Source organism: Peromyscus leucopus, chromosome 10 (assembly GCF_004664715.2).
Source record: "Peromyscus leucopus breed LL Stock chromosome 10, UCI_PerLeu_2.1, whole genome shotgun sequence".
NCBI classification, from domain to species: Eukaryota; Metazoa; Chordata; class Mammalia; order Rodentia; family Cricetidae; genus Peromyscus; species Peromyscus leucopus.
In genome coordinates this window covers 3943768-3966538 of record NC_051071.1, presented here as the reverse complement: position 1 = coordinate 3966538, position 22771 = coordinate 3943768, and the positions used below count along the sequence as shown (strand labels likewise).

General features: G+C 37.5%; 1 protein-coding gene across 4 annotated transcripts in view; it reads left to right on the top strand.

Annotated features, from left to right (window-relative positions):
- Psme4 (proteasome activator subunit 4) overlaps nt 1-22771 on the top strand; it is a 132487-nt gene that overhangs the window by 25171 nt on the left and 84545 nt on the right. Inside the window, exons 2-9 of one of the 4 annotated variants that reach the window (XM_037208900.1) lie at nt 2526-2666; nt 3381-3497; nt 15531-15596; nt 17438-17482; nt 19133-19282; nt 19827-19890; nt 21189-21263; nt 22486-22608. In XM_037208900.1, coding sequence (XP_037064795.1) covers nt 2526-2666; nt 3381-3497; nt 15531-15596; nt 17438-17482; nt 19133-19282; nt 19827-19890; nt 21189-21263; nt 22486-22608 — 781 coding nt within the window. The remainder of the gene's footprint in view (nt 1-2525; nt 2667-3380; nt 3498-15530; nt 15597-17437; nt 17483-19132; nt 19283-19826; nt 19891-21188; nt 21264-22485; nt 22609-22771) is intronic. The other 3 variants (XM_028860872.2, XM_037208901.1, XM_037208902.1) reach the window with 3 other exon arrangements.

The following is a 22771-nucleotide window of genomic DNA, read 5'->3' as shown; positions in this document are numbered from 1 at the left end:
ACCCTTAGCAAAGATGGCGGCAAGCCACATGTTGCTTATATCCCAAAATGGAGTCATGCCACAAGGTTTCTTTAAGATTACTCTGCATAGTTTTTTTTTTTTAAGCTGTCCTGCTTACTCTCTTTTCCCTGACACAGGACATAACACAACTCTAGAGCCAGCTTTTCAATAAAGTATATTCTAATGTTATCCACACCCAAAAGATATTTGAATCCCTGCTAACCTAAATCCAGTGACCAGAAAGCTCATAGATAAATTCTGAGCTCTGGCCTTCAAAACAGCCATGGCAAGTGGTAGCTGGTGGCATGCGGTGGCAGCACAAAACACAGAAAGCTCATACACTCAAAGGAGATCAGTCAGTAACAAAACATGGGTTGGCCCCCATATATTCACACATTCAACTGAGCATGTATCAGTCTAGGCCCCCATGTTTGCAACAAAGCTTGTACACAAACCAGAAAACACAGACCCATCTGCACATGTAAAACACAGGCAAACGATCAGAACCAGGCGGTGAGTGGCATCTTGGCCCTGTTGAGCCCCTTCCACATCCCAGCTTTTGATTCCACAGGACAGATCAGCTTATTACTCACCAGACCTCAGTAGATGCTTGCTACTTTTCTCAGCATGGCAGTTCATTCCAATAGTCCGTGAAATCAAAGTCACACTTCAGAGCCTTGGGGCGTCTCAAGGTACATGCCTCCTGAGACGGCCCTCACCTCTGGTCCTGGAGTTCTGGAACGAAGGTCCAGCTTTTAGAATTTGGGTGGGTGGTCTAAATTTCACTGGGGCCTCCAGAAAAGGTTAATTCCACCTTATGAGAATAAGACCACTACCACAGTTTTGAGTCAAATTTGAAGCAAGCTTTAATTAAAATAATGGCCAAGGTGATGGACTCTGGCCAGGTCCATTCTGGAGTTCCCAGAATATGACCATGAGCTACATTGGCCAGGTGCTTATGAAGGCAAACCCATAAGACTGTGTACCTCCTGCCTTCGTCCATTTGGGGGCAAGCATATATCCTGATGTACTTCCTGCCTATTAACCTCCATTAACATGTGATCAAGCACATCTGGTGGAGCTGGGTCAACCAAACTTGTTTAGGGAGGTGGAAACATGTGACTTATTATGTTAATCCCAAAGATGGGAAGAGAAAGACCACTGATCCCCAAATTAAAGCAAGCAATTAATTAAAGCAAGCTTTTTTAATTGTGTACACAGGCTGCCTCCCCCAAGGCGGGGTTTGAGAGTTAAGCACTGGATATGAGGAAGAGAAGGCTTTTACAGCTCAGGGCTAGGTTCCCAAATGGGGGGTTTGGGGGGCAAAATAGGCGGGGTTACAGTAGTAGAGCATAAGCATAATAAGTTAGTCCCTCCCGAAACAAAGACATGGTTGCAAGGTAGACATTACAAGATGGTCATAACAAGGTAGCCATAAGGGACTTATATGTGCGAGACATTTTTGTTTTGTGGATCTTTTATGTACAGTAATTAAACTTAAAATATAACTTTGGCTCTCACAATGGGTCTCCGTGAGTTTCAGACCACCCTGAGCTTCAGACCAGTTAGGTCTGTATAGAACCTGCCTAAAAGAGAGAGCAAAAGACATGAACATTCTTTTTACTCTTAAGCTTGCTTATTGCCAGAACTTTTGATAATATGGCCTTTCTAAGTTAAAAACTGAGTATGTATTTTGAGATGAACTATTAGCTTATTTTTTATTATTTTTTGAGAGTGGATGTCACTATGCAGCCTTTGCTGGTTTGGAACTCACTCTGTTAACCAGACTGGCTGTGAACTTTTGGCTTCTGCCTTTTACCGCTGGGATTATGGGGTACCACAACTGGTAGGGGTTTGGAGCTCAGTGGTAGAATGTGTCAGGCATTAAATTCAATTCCAGTGTTGGAGATGTGATCCTATAAAACAACAGTGTTCTAATTTGGCTTTATTATAAAATGTTTATAATGTGTTGACTAAAGTACAGAGTAATTCTTTTGTGTAAATATAAAATGCTTAGTAGTATTTAAAATTAAGTATTTAAAATCATCATATCATGTTTGGCTTTTTTTTCTTTCCTCTTTTATGTGCATCATAAATTTACCCTCGTAACACTTTGCAGGCAGGAGTTCTTTTGTGGCAGGATCTCTCATATAATCCAGACTGGCCTTGAATTCCTGATCCCCCATCACTTACCCAGCGCTGGTATTGTAGTGCTGGTGTTGTAGACATGCACCACCATGCCTGACTCCTTTTGACCATTAGTATTTAAGTGACTGGTGAAGGTGTGTTAACTATTTGTACATCAATAGGTCTCTGCAATGTTTTCATCTTGCAGGTCTCAAACCCTATCCCCACTTTCTAACAATTGTCAGCTACCATTCTACTTCTGCAGGCCACACATATAGTATGTCTTCTATCACTCCATGCAATATCAGCTTGCTCTCATAGCTCAGTTAGTATAGGTGATATAGTAAGGAGCATGAGTGACTGGACCTGTTTTTAAAGGCTTTGTTTCCCTTTTGCAGGTATATCCGACTTTATGGGAGAAAATTTAGCAAAGAAGATCATGTTCTTTTTATTAAGTTATTGTACGAGCTGGTATCAATTCCAAAACTTGAAATCAGCATGATGCAGGGATTTGCCCGTCTCTTGATCAATTTATTAAAGTAAGTCTACTTTCTGTTATTCCTGGTGAGATTTTGTTTTTTTAAGGTTTAATGGATTAAGAATGAATTTTGGGAAATGAACAGAACAGTTACCCAAAGTTTAATTGGTATTGATTTAAACATTTATTTTCTCTGTGAAACTTTTAATTGTACATGCTCAACTATAGATGGTTAGATTGTTTTATTTATGGTAATTATTTGCTCCATGGGGTATAAACTATCCTTGTACCCAGCAAAGGTTAGAAACATTAAGTACCATCCATACACATGGTACAGCAAAGCATGAAATTTGGGAGCTGGAAAGATGCATCAGTGGTGGATAAGAGCATTTGTTGCTCTTTCAAATGACCTGAATTTGCTTCCCAGTACCCACATGACAGCTCACAATCATCTGTAACTCCAGTTCCAGGGGATCCCACATCTTCTTTGAGAGTATACATGTGGAATACATACACATGTGCAGGCAAAATACACATATAAGAAAAGTATGAAATTCATCTACAGTAATGGTGGCACAAGTTTAAATGCTTTCTTTAATAGGCACTGCTTTTTGTTGAGGAGTGCCAAGTTCTTACTTAGTGTTTATTCTAACAGTGAGTGGCTATGGGTAGAGACAGGCAAAATACACTAATTAGCTGTCCTCTCTGTGCAGTATACTTAATAACCATGTATCTGAATAAATGATTTCATATATTTATATTTCTTTTTAATTAGGAAAAAGGAACTTCTCTCAAGAGATGATTTAGAGTTACCTTGGAGACCACTTTATGATATGGTGGAAAAAATATTATATTCCAAGACAGAACACCTGGGATTAAATTCATTTCCTAAGTAAGTATTTTGTAGCAGAAGTTTCTCAGGTCCCACTTGGCCCCGTGGTCCCGTAGCCACTTATAAAATAATTATTCAGAGGCTTAATATTAATTATCAACTGTATGGCCTATGGCAGGCTTCTTGCTAGCTAGCTCTTATAGTTTAACTCAACCCCTAACTATCTATGTATCACCATGTGTTCTGTGGCTTTACCTGCATCCCATTACATGTTGCTCTTAGGATGGCAGTCTGGCATCTCCTCTGCCTCTGCCTTTCTTCTTTCTTATCTCTGTTCTTGGATTTCCTGCCTGCCTCTAAGCTGCCTTGCCATAGGCCAAAGCAGCTTTATTTATTAGCCAATGGCAGTAACATATTCACAGCATACAGAAAGACATCCCACAGCAGTATTTCTGTTCAAATACTTCTTTGGGTCCATGTGTGACTTTTAGGGGATTAAATACAATGGAAGAAAATGGGTTATTTTAAATAAACAAGCAAATACTTTTTGTTGTTTATTTTATTTTATTTTTATGTGTTTTGAGATGAGGTCTCTCTGAATAGTTCTGGCTGTTCTGGAACCCACTATGTATGTAGACCAGGTCTGCTTTGAACTCACCAAGATCCACCTGCCTCTGCCTCCCAAGTCCTAGGATTAAGGATGTGCACCACTGCTTGATGCAAATCCATATTTTAATGTGCTCATTTCTGCATAATTTGCCTTTACCGTTTTGAAACAATTTGAATCTATTTCTTCCTCAAAGCTTTTCCGCCAATATGTCTCTGATAGTTGATGTCACCATACTTCTAATCATTCTTTTGTTATTAGATGTAATAGTTATCTGCTGTTTGGTTTTTTCTCAAAAAGTTACTTATTTTCATTGTGCATGTTTGTGTGTGATTGTATGAGTTCATGTGCACTACATATGTTCAGCAGCCTTCGGAGGCCAGAAAAAGGCATTGGCTCTCTTGGAACTGGGGCTGCAGTTTGTTGTAAGCTGCCATGTTGGTTCTAGGAATTGGACTGGGTCCTCTACAAGAGCTTCAAGTGCTCTTAACCATTGAACTCTCTCTCAACAGTCTCCCTCCCAACCTGGCTTTTTATATATTTTAATTCATTAAGTAAAGTAAATGCTTTAAGATAAGGAGCCTTGCATATTCCACACGACATTCACTATAAACAGTTAAAGAAATCAGGTCTTCCCACCTCCACAACAAAAAAAATAAACATGAATGCATGGTCCTCCTGCTCAGCCTCCCAAGAGCTGGGTTTACTGCGTTGTTCCACATGCCTGGACAAAGTACCAGTTTTACTAATTGACTACATTTAGGGTATAAACTATTCAAAAGTCATTCCTTAGTTTTTGTAATTTCCTTCTAATGTTTAGAACTATAGCTGTCTTGCTGATTATTGGTTCCTTACATATATACCATGACTCTTCAAGACCTAATTTGTATAAATTTTGTATTTATTTTGAATGTGCAAAGTATACTATGATCATTTGCCTCTTTGTGCTAATAGTGATCTCAGACTTGACAGTTCAGTATCATTTCTATTGACAGGGTTTTGTCTAATTGTGATCACTTTTCTTCCTAACTTTTAATATTCACAGACTTTGCAAATTTGGCTTAAACTGTTTTAAATATTTTTAGTAATTAAAATTATTATTACTACCGGGTGGTGGTGGTGGTGGTGGTGGTGGTGGTGGTGGTGGTGCACGCCTTTAATCCCAGCACTCGGGAGGCAGAGCCAGGCGGATCTCTGTGAGTTCGAGGCCAGCCTGGGCTACCAAGTGAGTTCCAGGAAAGGTGCAAAGCTACACAGAGAAACCCTGTCTTGAAAAACCAAAAAAAAAAAAAAAAAAAAAAAAAAAAAAAAAAAATTATTATTACTATTATTGGTCTTTTGAGATAGGATTTTTTTGTGTATCCTTGGCTATCCTAGAACTAGCTCTATAGACTGGGCTGGGCTTGAATTTACAGAGATTCGTCTGCCTCTGACTCCTGAGTGCTGAGATTAAATGTGTGCACTACCACCGCCTGGCCTAAAAATTAATTTTTAAAGGCAGGTTCTTGTTAGGTAGCTAGTCTGACTTCAGATTCTTGATAGCACAGGCTAGCCTTGGCCTTGTAATTCTCTTGTTTCACCTTCCAAATACTGGGGTTGTAGGCATAAGTACCCCACCTGTCTTGTTCTTTAGATTTTATTAGCTGTTTCCTGTTAACAGTCTAGAATGATTTGTCATACATATGTACTAACTTCCTGAAGAACACTGTTTTATCTGTCTGTATCAACTTGTTTCTTTCATAAATTAAAAATTTAAAGACTTGTGTGGTTTCTTTTACTGTCTTAGACATGGTGAAAGTTGCACTGGATCTAAGGCTTCTCTTAGGTCAACAGTCTGAACTTCTTGCCTGTGACTGCAAATGGCAGATTTTTAAGAAACTTTTTACATTATAGATTTAATGGTGAAGAAGAGTTAAAAATGACTACAGGCAGTAGTGAATTGAGGCCTTAGTTGGATTTTGGGCAAGTGGTGCAGGTAGAGTGTCAGGAATCATTCTCTCCTTGAGATTTCATGTGTTAAAATAAGGAAAAATTCCAACCATAGACAGACTAAAATTCATCATGAGGGTGAATGGTATTGTGTACAAATAGGCTTTTAAAAAATTATTGTTAGGACAATTTTCTGGGAAAGCATTTTAAAGATGCCTTTTGAGTGTTACTTCTGTGGGAAAAGTGTGGCATGGATTAGATGAACTGAGCCTTCATGTAGTAACTTCAGGAATTTTTGACTGGCATTACTGTTTGACAGATTTCTGTGACCTGTTATTTGTGTTCAGATTAGTTGCCTTTCTGAAATTCTTCTGCTCTGAAAGTTGTTGGTAGATGAATGGTAGGGAAAAGACAGATTTTTGTTGTTGTTGTTGTTGTTTCTCATTGTGTCATTTCTTGGTGCTTTATAAACAGACGTCTTGCTTCTTGCCAGGACAGGTGTACCTGTGCAAAGGAAGCCACTTCTTTTAAAGCCTTAAGATGGTCAATAGTGAATGCCCATGACTTTTTGCTTTAGTCATACCAGCTATTTGCCTAGAGATTTTATGCTAGTACATTTGGTGCTTGTGTTTCAGCCTATAATCTTTGTAGCATCCTTACTATGTTTTTTTTCTGAAGCATTACATCTTCCATGGTCTTGTGGAAATCCTCCTCCTTTAAAGATTCATCAGTGGCTTTTTTTTTTTAACTTTTAAATATTCATCTATGTATGTTCACCATGTGTATGCCTGGTGTCCAGAACACTCAGAAGAGGGTGTCAGATTACTTAGAACTGGAGTTATGGATGATTGTGAGCCACCATTTGAGTGCTGGAAATCAAGCCTGGGTCCTCTGGAAGAGCAACAAGTGCTTCAAACCTCTGAGCCATCTCTTTGGCCCAGCCAGTGGCTGTTGTTTTAAAGAGATGCTGTTATTCTACTGAACTCTTTGCTCAGTGGTGAAGAACATGCCTAGCATGCCTGAGACAGTGGTTTATATCAATCAGTGTCTAAACTATAATTGGTTGTATGCTAGTTTTTGTAATTATACTAAAATTGTATTTACCAGTAATATTAAGGATGAAATTATAGTTTAGTGTTAAATGTGTGCTTAGCACTTGTAAGGCCCCAGTCTTAATCTCTAGCACTAAACACCATATTCATTCTTTATACTCAGTGACAAAAACAAATAGAAACAGTACTTTGGAGCCGCTGGCTCAGTGAAGAAAGGTGCTTGGTGAGCTGTGCTAGCACAGTGACTGGAGTTTGATTTCTGGAGCCTTGTCTAAAGGTGAAAGGAGTGAACTGACTCCACAGAGTCGTCTCCTATTCCCACATCATGGACACATCTACAATAATAATAACTTTAAAAATGATTAAGATATAAATAGCACTTTAATCTTAAAAGAGAAATAATTATAAAATGAGTTTCAAATATGCAGATGTTATTACAACAAAATATATGATACTCAGCTTTTGCATCTATTCAATATGAGTTTGTTTGGATTTTAAAAAGAAAAGATCAAATATTTTATGCAAGAAATATAAGGACTGGAAAGATAGCACAGTAGTTGAGATCATTGGCTGCTCTTATAGACGACCTGAGTTTGATTCTCACCACCCACTATCTCAGGCAGCTCACTGTCTCGTATAACAGGCTCCAGGGGATCTGACAGGTTATTCTGGCCTCTTAGAACACTGAACACACATGTACTTACATGAACACAGGCAAAACACTCATGAAATAAAAATAAGTCTGTAAAACTGGGCATGGTAGCACATACCTTTAATCCCAGCACTTGGAAGGCAGAGGCAGGTGGAGCTGAGTTACAGGACCAGCCTGGTCTATAAAGTAAGTTCCAGGAAAGTTAAGCTACATAATGAGACTCTTATCTCAAAAAACAAAAATAAAATAAAACTAAACAAAGAAATGTAAAAAAAAAGGAACTTTTGACATTAAATAAATATTGGGGCTTAGATAAAGAATACCACAGCAGACATTACCTAGAAGCAAAGGGTGACTAGGGAAAAGGAATATGTAAAGCTATAGAGAATATTCAGTAGGCTTCTAGGGAGATTATCAGTAAAATTGAAGTTTGGCACTCAGTGCTCAAAGCAATAATGCCTAGCTGGGTATGGGTATGGCAGGCAGATCTCTGTGAGTTCCAGGCAGCCAGGACTACATAGTGAAATCCTGTTTCAACAATAGCAAAGAGAGAGAGGGGGGGGGGAGGAAGGAAGAAAGAAAGAAAGAAAGAAAAGAAAGTCATCCATGTCTTGTCTAGTGTTGTCTTTTCAAGATAAGATCTCAGTTTCACTCTGGAACCAAGACTACTACTAGCCTTGAGCTCTAGATCATTCGCCCCCATTTTTCTAGTGCTGGTCTCTGTATAATTTCTGTGTTGATGTGTTTTGTTCCTTGCCATGTTGTATAAGAATGCCAGTAATATGAAGCTTGTGTACCAGAGTGTGAGAGAGAGTTGCTGGAGACTGAACCTTGGGCCTTGGCCTGCTATTCATGTGCTCTTACCAACTGAGCTACAACCTCTGCCTGGCTTGATTCCATGCCTCTACCAATTGCCAGATTAATGATTTGATTATAAAACTGTTAAAATAAACTGAGTATCATCATTCATACATCTAATTCCAGCACTCAAAAGACTGAGGCAGGAGGTTTGCCATGAGTTTGAGGCCATCTTAGGCTGCATAGTACGTTGAAAGTCATCCGAGGATAAAAAGCAAAAACCGGTCTTTAAAAACAACAACAAAACATTGTTACTTATAAAATTTTCATATGTTCCACTGGATATTCAGATTGAAAAAGAAATCAGTTGCTTTAGTCGTATTTCTTTTTCCTCAGTGCTGGGATTATAGGAGTGTACCACCATTACATTTTTTGTTGTTGTTTTCTTGGAGTAATTCACAAATTGTTGGGTATTTAATATACCTGGCTTTTGACCACTAAAGATTGTTTAGGCTCTCTTCAATCATTTACTTTAAGAGTGACCAATGGTGTGCTGGAGAGATAGCTCAGGGATGAAGAATACATGCTGTTCTTTGCAGAGAATTCAAGTTTGGTTCTGTGGTCACCAGTATCCATGTTGGGCCACTCACAGTGACCTGTAACACCATCTCCAGGGAGAATGGATGTCTCTGCCATTCATAGGCACCTGCACTTACTCAAATCCCTCCCTACACCCACACATACACATTTAAAAATAATAAAAATAAATCTTTTTAAAAAATCATTAAAAATTTCCTTTGAGATTGGGGATTATTCTGGTGGAGCACATGCTTATCATGTGTGAAACACTGGGTCTTCACCCCTTTCCAACACACACACTGAACTATACTATCCAGCCCACCCTATGTTATCTGTATGTGGTTCACTGACTCACAGCATTCCACCTGCCTCAGCCTCCCCAGAATTTAAGACATATGGCACTATACCTAGCAGGTTTTTTGCTTTGAGAATCATACCTTCTTTTTTCCTGTTTTTTGATTTTTTCCAGGCCATGAGCCTTTTCCCTGTATCAGGTCTTCTTTTCACTTAATATCACTTTCCATGTTCCCAGGGCTCTGAGATAAAGTATGAGAGGTATTTTGTGAAGTTTACGGGTTTTTTTGGTGTTTTTTTTTTTTAATTTTTACATATTTCTATCTGTACTAGGTTTATTAGGTAGTACTTTTTACAAGCAGCAGTTTTTCTCCATGTATGCCTCAGACTAAAATTGATGCTCTTAGAAAGGTGAACTAATTGAGCCAGTGACCCAGAGTGATTGACACATAGGTTTGTGTACTTGTACTTTCATTGAATACATTGTAAAGTGTGCCATTGATTTGTTACTTTGCTTCTCCTTAGGGAATTCAGTTTCGAAAAGCTAGGTGAATGGGACACAGCTTTTATCCCAGCACTGGGGAGGCAGCTGTCTCTAAAACAAAGGAATAGTATAAAAATTAAAAATTTTAAATTCAGTTTTGCAATACTTAGTTCTTTAGTTCTTGAGCTTCCTCCCAAGCTTACCTTGAGTTGAACACTATTGTTCTTGGCTCTTGAGCAGAAATGCTAGAGAAACCAGCAAGTCACATAGCATTGCTTATAGTGGTCCTTGGACCTCTTCATTCTTCCCAGCACTTCTGTATCTGCTGAATTTCTAAGAGGGAACAGTTTTGACACAGTAATGCAGCAAGCTGTGCTTTAAACTTTCATAGTCAAGAAATAGAGTGATTACCTTTTACAAGTGTTTTATTCCTTAATACCCTTTAACTTAGAAGGAGTCATTTTATTGACTTGCTTTCTTCAATTTGATTATTTCCAGTATTTCTATCTTACATGTATTTTGACATATTTAAAACAGCTTTGTCATTTGACCGCCTATGCACATACTATTTTTAGGTGACATTTTATAATTAGAAGTGCTTCATTTGTTAACTGACTGTCTTTCAGCTCTTAAAACTCTGTGTGCCTTGTGTGTTTGTCCTTATGAAAACCACAGCTTAGAGTGCCATGTGCTTCATACTGTTTTAAAAGCAAAAGATAATCAACATTTTCTCCTCTCTCTCCTCCTTCCTTCCCTTCTATCTCAGAGTTCCAAGTACTGAGATTGTTGGTAATTGGTAGAGGTTTTTGGTGGTTGTTTTAATTTTTTTGTTTGTTTGTTTAAAGACAAGATCTCTATGTTGCCCTGTCTATTGTGGAACTCATTATGTAGACCATGCTAGCTTTGAACTCAGAGATCTGCTTGCCTCTGCCTCTTGGGTACTGGGACTAAAGGAATGTACCATCTGGCCTGTGCTGGTAGAGTTTTTAATTTAGGAGAAAATACAAAATTGTAATGGAGGTAAGTGTTTATAAGTTTGACACTAGTAACATAAGAACTTGTATACTGTTTACTTCAGAAAGAAACACACAGATCTTTTTGGTTATAGTTTTATTTCATGAAATGATGCTCTATGTACAGAGTGTGATATAGGTTATTTTTGCTAATAAAATTGTAAGAATTATGCATTTGTGAGCTTTTACAAGTGGACAGAGACAGTTTACATTTAAGTTACTGTATGTATGCACACACACACACATACATACACACATATCCCCCTTTATATACATGTGATAGTTAGAGGACAACTTGTAAGAGTCAGGTCTTTCCATTACAGTCATCAGCCTTGGAAGCATGTGTGGTGATATATTGTGTCCCCCAATATATTGTGCATCCTAATAAACTTATCTGGGGTCAGAGGACAGAACAGTCACTAGATAGACATAGAGGCCAGAAAATGGTGGCACACATGCCTTTAAACCTATCACTTGGGAGGCAGAGATCCATCTGGATCTCTGTGAGTTCAAAGCCACACTGGAAACAGCCAGGCATGGTGACTCACACCTTTAATCCCAGGCAGTGATGGCAGAAAGCAGAAAGGTATATAAGGCGTGAAAACCAGGAACTAGAGCTGGTTAAGCTTTTAGGCTTTTGAGCAGCAGTTCGGCTGAGATCCATTTGGATGAGGACTCAGAGGCTTCCAGTCTGAGGAAACAGGATCAGCTGAGGAATTGGCGAGGTGAGAAAGCTGTGGCTTGTTCTGCTTCTCTGATCTTCCAGCTTTAACCCAATACCTGGCTCCGGGTTTGTTTTTATTAATAAGGCCTTTTAAGATTCGTGCTACAAGCATGCACTTTACTTGCTGAGCCATCTTGCCAGCCCTAATTTAGGAGAGAGAGAGAGAGAGAGAGAGAGAGAGAGTTAGTTATTTCTTATTTTATTATTTTGTGTGTACCAGTGTCTTGCCTGCGTGTATCTAGTCAATACTTGCATGCATGCAGTACTGGTGGAGGGGAGGGTGTGTCAGATTCCCTGGGACTGGAGTTACACAAGGTTGTGAACCTCCTTTCATCAAGAATAGTTTTGGGAAGGAGTGAGTGTGAGGTAGAACACTTGTCTCATATGCTCAAGGTTCTGGGTTTAATCTTAAAAATAACTAGTTTGGACCTAGATAACTTAATTATTTAAAAATTGTTTTTAAAATTATGTGTTATTTTTTATATAGTATTTTTTACTCATTGATAATTTTATATAGGTACACAATTTTTTAAAAATGTATAATTTTATGTTCATTGGTGTTTAGCCGGCATGTATGTCTGGGTGAGGGTGTCAGAAACTCTGGAGCTGGGGTGAGCTGCCATGTGGATGCTGGGAATTGAACTTAGGTCCTCTGGAAGCACAGCCAGTGCTCTTAACTGCTGACTATCTATCCAGCCCCTGATTTTTGTTTTTTTGAGACAGGGTCTTACTTATTATATAGACTTGGCTGGCTTGGAGCTCTCTGTGTAGACCAGGTTGGCCTCTAACTCACACAGGTCCACCTTCCTCTGCCTCCTGAGTACTGGAATTAAAGGCCTGCACCATCACACTGGACCCTATACACAAAGTATTGTTAATCAAATTCACCCTCACTCCTCCTTTCTGACTCCCAGCTTTCTTCCCATGTTGCCTTCCAACTTGATGTCTTTTGAAAAATAAATTTTAAGTATTTTTCCTTTATAAATTATTTTAAGGCTACCATGTAGCAGTATACTCTATTTTCATAGTAACACACCTCTAGGAAAAGTTTGTTATTTCTTTTTTTAGGGCGGTATGGGTAGGATCTTGCTGTGTAGTCCAGGCAGGACTCCAGCTCCCAGCAGTCCTGCCACCACACCAGGCCTGGTACTTGTTTTTTATTATCTTTGTATCACTGTCCCACTTCCATTTGTGGTTTAGTGATGGAGCCCAGGGCTTTGTACTTGCTAATAAGTGTTATACCACTGAGATATACCCTAGCCTGGCTTTCTGTATTGATTCATCAAAGAGTTATTTGCTTTTGATGTCTTTGTTTTTGAGACAGAGCTTGCTTTATAGCCTCAAACTCACAGTCCTGCTACCTCTGCTTCCCCAGGGCTGGGATTACACCACACTTGGTTTACAGAGGGCCATTTAAATTACTACTATGATAGTTAAGATTACTTAAATCTTTTATTCTTCCCTTTCCTCATTCACTACATAAAAATAACACATTCCAGACTCTGGAGTGTCTTATTACTTATGAATGATCTGGATCCAAAATTTGATAGATAATGAAATGATAAAAGTAATTTCCCCAGTGACCTGTCACTTAAGTCATTTTCACCAGTTATTTCATAAATAAACACTGATTATTAATGGGGTATTTGTAGTGATTTCTAAAACTATTTAAAGAACATTGTATTTACTTTTAAACTATTCTACCTTTATTCAAGAATTAGAGAATAAGTAGTTGAATTTTGTTAAAGTTCTTGATAGTATTTCTACCAAGGGTTGTGTTTTTGCTACTGGGATTTTTCAAAAAACAAATATAACCAGTCTTTTTAGAGCAATTAAAAATATTCACAGGCTGGAGAGATGGCTCAGCAATTAAGAGAATGTGCTGTTTTTCCAGAGGACCCAGGTTAGGTTTCTAGCACCCATGTCAGGCAGCTCACAACTGCTCGTAACTTAAGGTCTAGGGGATCTGATGCCTTCTTCAGGTCTCCATGGGTTCCCTTCCCCCCATATTTAAAAATAGTTCAAATTGCCGGCAGTAGTGGTGTATACCTTTAATACAGAGGCAGGTGGATCTCTGTGCGTTTGAGGCCAGCCTGGTCTACAAAGCAAGTTCTAGAACTGTTACACAGAGAAACCCTGCCTCGAAAAAAAAAGTTCAAATTGTTCAAATTTAGAAGTTATTATACTAATTTTACCTGAGAAGGAAATGTGATATCAGTAACATTTTATTTTAGAGGAATACTTTAATTTTAATGAAAAATTAGTGCTGACATTGCCTCCATGTTGATGATGTACTTTATTTATAACTGATGAAATAATCTGAATGACTATGAAAAAAATGACTAATAACTGAACAATATTATACTTTGAAAGATGGGTGATAGAAAATGTTTGACTGGCTAAAGGTGAGTTAGCTTAGATAGCTTAGATTGAGAAAAAGAAGGTAAAATTAACTGACTTCTACATGAAGAAATTGGTACTTGGTTAGGGAAAAAAATACTATTAAAGAGTTCAAGGCAGGTAAAGATGGAGTGTGCCATTGTTACTGTTTCCCAATTCATGTGTGAAAAAAGCAATCAGAATTACCTTGACATGAAATTTTAGTTCAGTTGAGGCTATGAATACTTCTGGGCTTATTCTTATTTTTTTTTTTTTTTTTTTTTTTTTTTGGTTTTTTTTCGAGACAGGGTCTCTCCGTGTAGTTTTGCGCCTTTCCTGGAGCTCACTTGGTAGCCCAGGCTGGCCTCGAACTCACAGAGATCCACCTGGCTCTGCCTCCCGAGTGCTGGGATTAAAGGCGTGCGCCACCACGCCCGGCCTCTTATTTTTAATATATCGTATACTATGTGTTTTGGGGGCTTAAGAGTTAATCTTGGGGCTGGAGAGATGGCTCAGTGATTAAGAGCACCGCCTCTTCTTTCAGAAGACATGGGTTTGATTCCCAGTATCCACATGGCGACTCACAACCATCTGTGTGTAACTCTAGCCCCAGAGGATCCTATATCGTCTTTTGACATCCATGGGCACCAGGCATGCAGTGATATAAACCACCCATACACATAAAATAAACAATTCTTTAAAAAATAAAATAAAATAATGTTAATCTTATCTTGATAGCTACATAAAACTAAGAACCAGGCTATAAAAAAACCTTCACGATTTTGAAGTTTGAGTCTTAGTAACTGAAAGCAGAAGTGTTGACCTTCTTGTTCTGTACAATCCTGGTACAATCAGAGTATATTAGTGCCATCATGAGGAAATTGGGGTGTGGAGAAGAAAATTCACATGGAGCTGAAACAGGAACAAGAGTTTAAGAATTCACTTTTTGTATCTTTAAAAAGAAATTTCTCATTTGTGTGTGATGTCCTGAATCATAAATTCATGGCTGCTAGGCAGAACTGTTGTCAAAGCAAAATGAGAACAAATTTTTATTCCTATGAAATTAAAAGTGTAATGATTTTTGCAAAATACGAATTTAAAATTGTTGATATTTTCTGTGGTGCCTAATAATTCTTGACTACATAACAGCTTTCAATATATTATCTCAGCTAATTTTTATACTAGCTTTATGAGAGGGTAGGTATTATTTGTTACAATGAAAAGTACTAAGCTGTAATATTACATTCCTAGGAACAGTAGAATTAGAATTCAAAATCAGATTCAGATTTGTCTGACTTTTAGGTTCAAACTGAAGCACTGTGTACTCCATGGCCTTATTTTTTAAGTGAACAATACCATTTCTAAGAGAAAATGGGGTTTGAGAGACCCCATCCAAAGCTTTTAGTCACTCTGTAGAAGACCCCTTTTTTAAAAATTAGCAGTTTGACTTATCAGTTTAGTAATATAAATTTCCAACAATTGGGAAAGTATGTAGTGATTAGTCAATCCCTCTTTTAAAAAAAATTAGTAAGATGTGGTCTAGTAGCATCTAGCCTTAACCTTTTATTTTATTTTTAAACAGAAACATTGTTCCCTTCATCTTGAGAGATTACAAGAATCACAAAAGGTCACTATACAGATATCACAGGTTAGAGAGATTGTACCCTTTTCTGAATAAAGAGCATAAATTCCATGGTGCAGGCCTTATGTGGAAGAAGGGGTTGGAACTGACTTTATGTGAATGAAATCACAATCTACAACCCTTGACTCTGTAAGAAGTTACTACAGAAGTAGGTGTTATTTATCATTAACTTCCTGTGCTTGTTTCTAGAATGAAGGCAACACTTAGCTGTGCAGTCTTTAATGGCTTGCTTTTTGGAATAGTTTCTTTCTTGGTGTAGGAAATTACTTAGGAGAAGTAGCAGGTTTTCTGTAACATTTAAATCTGAAATCAGTTGTTTACTAAACTAGTAAAATCAGTGGAAAGTTAATGTGAGCACAGACATTAGGAAGTGGCAGAGTCATGTATCTTTTCCTTAAAAGATACCTTTAAAGTCTGAGCTTAAATTGGACTGCTTTCTAAACCTACATCCTGATTCTATAACTTGTTACTAACTGGTTCTTCAATCTGAACTGAAAGAAGATCTAAGACATCTGTTTGTTCCCCTGATAAAAAGCATTAATTGAGTATTTTAAGCAAACAGAAAGAAGTTTAATTATCCCTGCAAATTTGAACAGCCTTATTAGAATAGAAGCACATTGGGTATCCTGGAGTAATTAGAGAAAAGTTTATATTCACTCACTCTTTTTCCACTAGGTAAACTTAGATGCCCAGTAAACTATTTCCTAATTGTCTGGCTTTTTGTGTGAGAGAGAAAAGAGCTGTTCTCTGGGGATCAGAACAATGCTTCTTGATATTTTCTGTTTTCTAGTGTAAAAGTTACCCTGTGAGTTACTTACTGATCCCCACCCCCCCAGGAGTTTGAAAGTGAAAGATGATGCTTACAGCAACTAGTTAATAACAAGATTGCAGTTTTCTTTCTAGGTTGAAGTTACACAATGTATTGGGTGCTTGTGCTGAGCTTGTTTTATTCTGTTCCTTGGCATTTCCTTGTAGTTTAGTAATTAAGCTTTCAGAGAAAATGGTCAGACCTCTGGACTTGAAGAATTTCAGAAGGGTTAATAATAAAATGTCTGAAACCTTAGTACCCCTATCCTGCCCTTGAATTTTGGGCATGTTTCTGTTTCTATCTGTATTTATCATACTGTAACTAGTCACAGATTTGTTTTAAATTTCAGTTCATGATACCCCTTTGTTTTGTTTTGTTTGCATTTGACCAGTTTTAACTGTTGTCTAGTTGATATCTTAAACATTCCATTTTGGTCATGTATTTAAACCAGTATCCATGGCCTTTTCATTGAAATTCATGTGTGTTGTTCATTTTGCTCACCTAATTTTATGAGTGGCTGTTCAAACAGATGGTTATTTTTAATAATTGTTACTAGCAGTAAAATGCATTGGAAGGTTAAATAACTCTTAAGTTGATTGACAAGACTTATACCAGTTGCTGGTAGAAGCACACCGTTATTTCATTATATTCTAGTTTATATTTTGATGTAAAAGTACTATAGTAAAAATTACTATTTAGAATTTTCAGCCATTGGGCTTACTTTGTGTTAAATATGGCCATTGTTACCTACTTTGTAAAGACTAAAAGGGATTTATTCTTTTTCCAGTATAATGTTTTCTTCCATTTATTTATCGTAAAAAAAAAAAAAAAATGAGCAAAATTAGGGCAGAGGAAAAAGCAGATTAAGAAGTCTAGGTAGATTATCCTTGTAATTCTGTCTATAGCAAAGAGAAGGTTTAGTTATTACATGTAAACATATAATATCTGGATGTATGTATCTCTGAGATATGGGATTTAGAATTAGCTGTGTTCTTTAAATACCCCAATGTAATTTATTAAATGGCTTTTTTCCCTCCAGTTCTGTAGAAAATGTTCTCAAAACACTCGTGAAAAGCTGCCGACCGTAAGTAGTTCTCAATTTATAAAGCCTCTTGTTTACTTGTGGGCCTTCCCCCATCTTTAGTGTACTTTGAAGAGGAAGTTAAAGGTATAAGTAGTTTCTGATCTTGTAGTGCTAGTCATTGAGCACAACACAGTATTCCTAGCTCCTGATTGAATTTTTACTTCTTTTTTAAAAAGTTAATTTATTGTGTGTGTGTGTGTGTGTGTGTGTGTGTGTGTGAGAGAGAGAGAGAGAGAGAGAGAGAGAGAGAGAGAGAGAGAGAGAGAGAGAGAGAGAAAGAGAGAGAGAGATGCACCTTGGCACATGAGTAGAGACCAGAGGACGATGTTATGAAATATGTTTTTGCCCTTCCATCTTACCTGGGTTCCAGGGATTAAACTCAGATTGTCAGGTTTGCATGGCAAGTAACTGCTGAGCCATTTCATTGACCTTTAAGTTTTTAATTAGTATTACTTTGCTAATAACTGACTGAAAAATTAGGAAAAGAAATTTGATATATAAGGTCCTTGAAGGTAGAACATAATTCATTGATGATGGTTTTGTTTTAAATTGCAATTTGCTACATTAGTACCTGGCACAAATTGCTTGGTAAACTCAATAGAAGTGTTAATAGAAATGTAATGTTATTTTTCATATAAAATAATAAAGTATGCTTTTTAAGTTAACAAAGGTTTATGAAAATATGATAGGTTATATGGGTCAAATGTATAAGTTGACTTCTTTGGGAAGAATCCAAATTTCTCAGATATAGTACTTTATACATCATATTGATTGGTTGATTGAGAAGTAGAAATAGTGTCTCAAGTTCCCATGTTGACTTTGAACTCCTGGCCATACTACCTCCATCTCTTAGTGCTAGTATTATAAGTACGCACCTCCTCCCCGCCCTCAACCCTCCCCTCCCCCATTTTTTATTATACCTTTTTAGATGCACTTAACAATTTACATGTGGCCTCTTTAAATCATGTACCTTCATTTTCTGTGTGTGTGAGAGAGAGAGTCTTAGGATTTTAAGTCTTTAAATTGCAAGGATGCTCCTGACATTTTTATAGAATTGCAGAGTATCAGAGTCTGTAGAACCATGACTTCCTACTCCCCTCTGGTATGAGGAGGACCTTTGGGCCCATGAGGATGCATGGTACCCAGAGACTCATCTAAAATGTCCTAGAGATTCCTGGGCTGGTACCTCTATCTTATTGTTACTGATTATTTATCCCTACATAGACTTGATTTTTACTGAGAATTTTTCAGTTGCTGTTACTTAACACAAAGAAATCAAAACCACAATTATGTTTTCCATGTTGAATTCTATAGGCAGCTTAAGGAGCAGTGTTTTTCAACCTCAAAGCATCTTTCTGAGAGTCCGCTAGATGAAAAGAATTACTTTCTCCTAAGTGTGGTGGAGTATTTATTCTGTCTTTATAAACGTGTACTTATTGTGGGATACCTTGACATTTCTAGTGTGGTATCTTATGAAGTATATTCTCTTCTCCCACAAGACTCTTCTCTTTTGCTGATGGGAACAAACTTAGGAACTCATGTGTGCGGGGCAAGTGGTGCTAATTCTCTAAGCCCTTTCTCCCCTTTCTATCATTCATTTATGAGTGTTTTAATCCAATGGTCAGATACATGGAAACTTTTTTCCCCCAGATATTTTCCAGCAGACGCAACAGCAGAAATGTTAGAAGAATGGCGGCCTTTAATGTGTCCTTTTGATGTAACAATGCAAAAGGCCATCACTTATTTTGAAATATTTCTTCCTACCTCCCTTCCTCCAGAAATGCATCATAAAGGTTTTAAGTAAGTGTGCATATTTGACATATTCTAGAATACAGCAATACCAAGAATTAGCAAGGAGCTAAAAAAAAAGTGCAGTGCATTTATCCTATTTATTATATTCCAAGTATGAAGGCTAAAACAGTTGTGCATGTAATTGTAAAGAAAGTAATGCTTATATGACAAGCCCATTGAAAATGATGGTTTTTAAGAAATCTGAAGAGGAAAAAAAAATAGAACAGTGATAATGGAAAAATGTTAGAAAAGGAGAAAAGCAAACGACATAAGGGAGAAAATTGTGGCAGTTGTTCAGTAAGAGTGTACAATAATTAACAATTCAGGACATTACTAGATGAGATTATATTTTACAGCACAAATAAACAGGGGAGGGGAATACTCAGACAAAAACCATGCCTTTGTTCCATTAAGTTTGAAACTTTCAGTATCGATTTTTTCTAAGTTGTATAGTTATCAGTAAGAAGAGTAGATTTAGAAGTACAAAGAATACCTGGCTTTGAACCATTTTCTATAGTCATTTGCTGTTCATAACAATGTTTTTCTTCTTCAGACTTTGGTTTGATGAATTAATTGGCCTTTGGGTTTCAGTGCAGAATCTCCCACAGTGGGAGGGGGTAAGTCTTTTGTTTATCCCCTTCTGTAGTTTTAAATTCGGAGATAAATAGATCATTTAGTAAATAACTCCTGTTTCTTAGAATTTTTTCTAATAATGTTGTTAATTCCTTTTCTTTCTTTTTTAAAGGTGTGTGTGTGTGTGTGTGTGTGTGTGTGTGTGTGTGTGTGTATCTGTCTATGTGGGTATGTGCATGTGAATACAGATGTCTGAGGAGGCTAGAGGCATCTCATCCCCTAAAGCTGGAGCTCTGAGTATTTGGTTTTGGTTTTGAAGTGTTAGAACAGTTTTAATGGAGAGCTGAGTGTATAGGTGGTAGGGTGCAGGTTCCAGGTGCCTATTTCTACCTCTGCCACCTCTGTCCAGCCATCAAAGACTGTGTCCTTGTGGTTCAGCACTAGACTGGGAGTGAGACCTGGCTCCTTCAGTACCACAAAGCACAGCCTGACTCTCAGAAATGGTGACCTCCACGACACCCCCACCTTGGGGCACTTCCTGGTGGCTGCATGTGCCCAGAAGCTCTGACTCAATCTATAGGAACATATGGAGGGCTCAGAAACATCAGGGGGCAGGAAAGGACTGAGGAATACCCAAGCTGGTGACTAAACTGGTGCCACTTGAACTTGGAGGGTAAATATAGCCCTTGTCATAAGTAGAACAGCAGTGGGGCTTTTCTGTCAGGTGTTTTTGAGCCACCAGATGTGGGTGTTAGAACCCGAATTGAGTCCTCTTCAAAAGGATTGTGGTGCTCCTAAACCATGGAGCCATCTCCCCAGGCCCAGTTAATTTTTTTTCATCTTACTATTTTTTAACAGAAGTAGACAAGCATGCATTATAAAGTGCATGGCTGCTGTTTGCTTTCATTAGTACTTATTATAGGTACTGTTGAACATTTGATGGAGATTTATGTATAAATTTTCCTTTCAACTTTCATTGTGCATAATGCTTTGTGATTTTTTTTTCCTTTTGAGGAGTATTTTTGTTGCAGTTGATTTTATGTGGGTGGCATGAGTCAGATCTTAAATTTGGAAGTTTTAAAAAATCTAAGTCAAACTATATACATTGTTCTAATGATTGCTGAGAAGAACAAAATGAGCTGGGCATGGCTGCACACACCTGTAATCCCAGCACTTAGGAGGCTGAGGCAGGAGTATCATAAGTTCAAGACCATTTTGCTACATAGTAAGAACCATCTCAAGAAAATAAGCAAATAAACATAAAAGAATGGGGGATTATAACTGATGTTTAAAAATAACAAATACATCAACTTAACATTATATTGTTTTTGTTTACTTTCAGCAATTAGTAAATCTCTTTGCTCGATTGGCTACAGATAATATAGGGTACATAGATTGGGATCCATATGTACCAAAGGTAATTAGAACATTTGAATATGTGTATCATAGTCCTGTTACTAACATTATGTGTAAAGGGGAATTTCTTTTAAATATTTATTTATTTATGTGCTTTTGTGTATATGGGTGTTTTGTCTGTATGTACATTTACACACCAGAAGAGGGTATCATATTCCATGGGACTACAGTTGTGAGCCACCATGTGGGTGCTGGGAATTGAAATGAGGACCTCTGGAAGAATAGCCAGTGTTCTTAACTGCTGAGCCAGCCCCCAATTTTTTTTTTTTTTAAGCCCTAATGTCAGGTATTATATTTGTCTTACAGTGGAGGACATGAATTATAACTTTCAGAATGAATAATTTGGAAAGTAGTAATTATTAGGAATACTGTGAATATTAAAATTGCTAGGAATATCATGAATTGATTCCTTCCAAAGAATTTTCTGTGCTAAATTAGATTGCATTCTACAGTGTTAACCACTCCCCCACACTTAGTAATTAAAGCTAGAATATCTCTAGAGTTATATTATTCCAGCTACAGTAGAATTTTTTGCAAAGCCTTGCAGGAGGTGGGAGTTGATATTAGAGCAGGACTAGGATTCAGTAGAAAGGTCCTGGCTGCCTTTGCTTGTATTTTTCTCCACTGTAGCTTTTAAAAACTGACGGACAGAAGCAGGCCCCACCTCCTCTCATTTGGGCTCCTATCAGTAATGATAGCTTTAAAATATAAACTTAGTTGTGTTAAAATACAGTTATTACATGCTGCCTAACATACAGAGTCTTAAGGAGGACTTCAAGACTTCAAGGTTTGAAGAGTGAAAGTGGCCTGTCAGACACTTTTCATTAGGGCTGCTGCTGTCAAGCATCTTTGGCATAGAATGGGAGCATGGGAAAGTAATATGTATGTATGCAGAAGGTAAAAGGCTTCATGTTTAACTGCAGTATCTTCATTTTTTTTCTGTTATGTTTAACTATAAATATCTCATTGTTTGAGTACATGAACTCAGCTGCTTACTATCTTGGCCTGTGACCTCAGAACATCATATAATAAATCTGTTATATCTACTTTCTAATGAATAAAGGAAATTATTAGACACCATAATTTTGCTTAGAGTCCCATGAAAAAAGAGTGTATTTAAGACTAATACCTAACATTCACCTAGCTGTTTAAGGACTTATTTTGATACTTATAAACTTTTTTATTCATGTATTTTTGTTTGTTTGTTTGTTTTGCTTTAAAAGATATTTACAAGAATTCTGAGAAGCCTGAACCTCCCAGTGGGAAGCAGTCAAGTGTTAGTCCCAAGATTTTTGACAAATGCTTATGATATAGGACATGCTGTAATTTGGATCACTGCAATGATGGTTTGTAGTAAACTATATGTTTTATAAATTTTACCAGTACTTTCTTTAACCTTCTGATTCAAGCCCATGTTAATAACTTGGTTGATCGCTTGATTGTCAAATAATTTTCTTCTCGCCTCTTTCTTTCCTACTCCTTCCCTCCTCCCCTCCCTTTCCCCTCCCC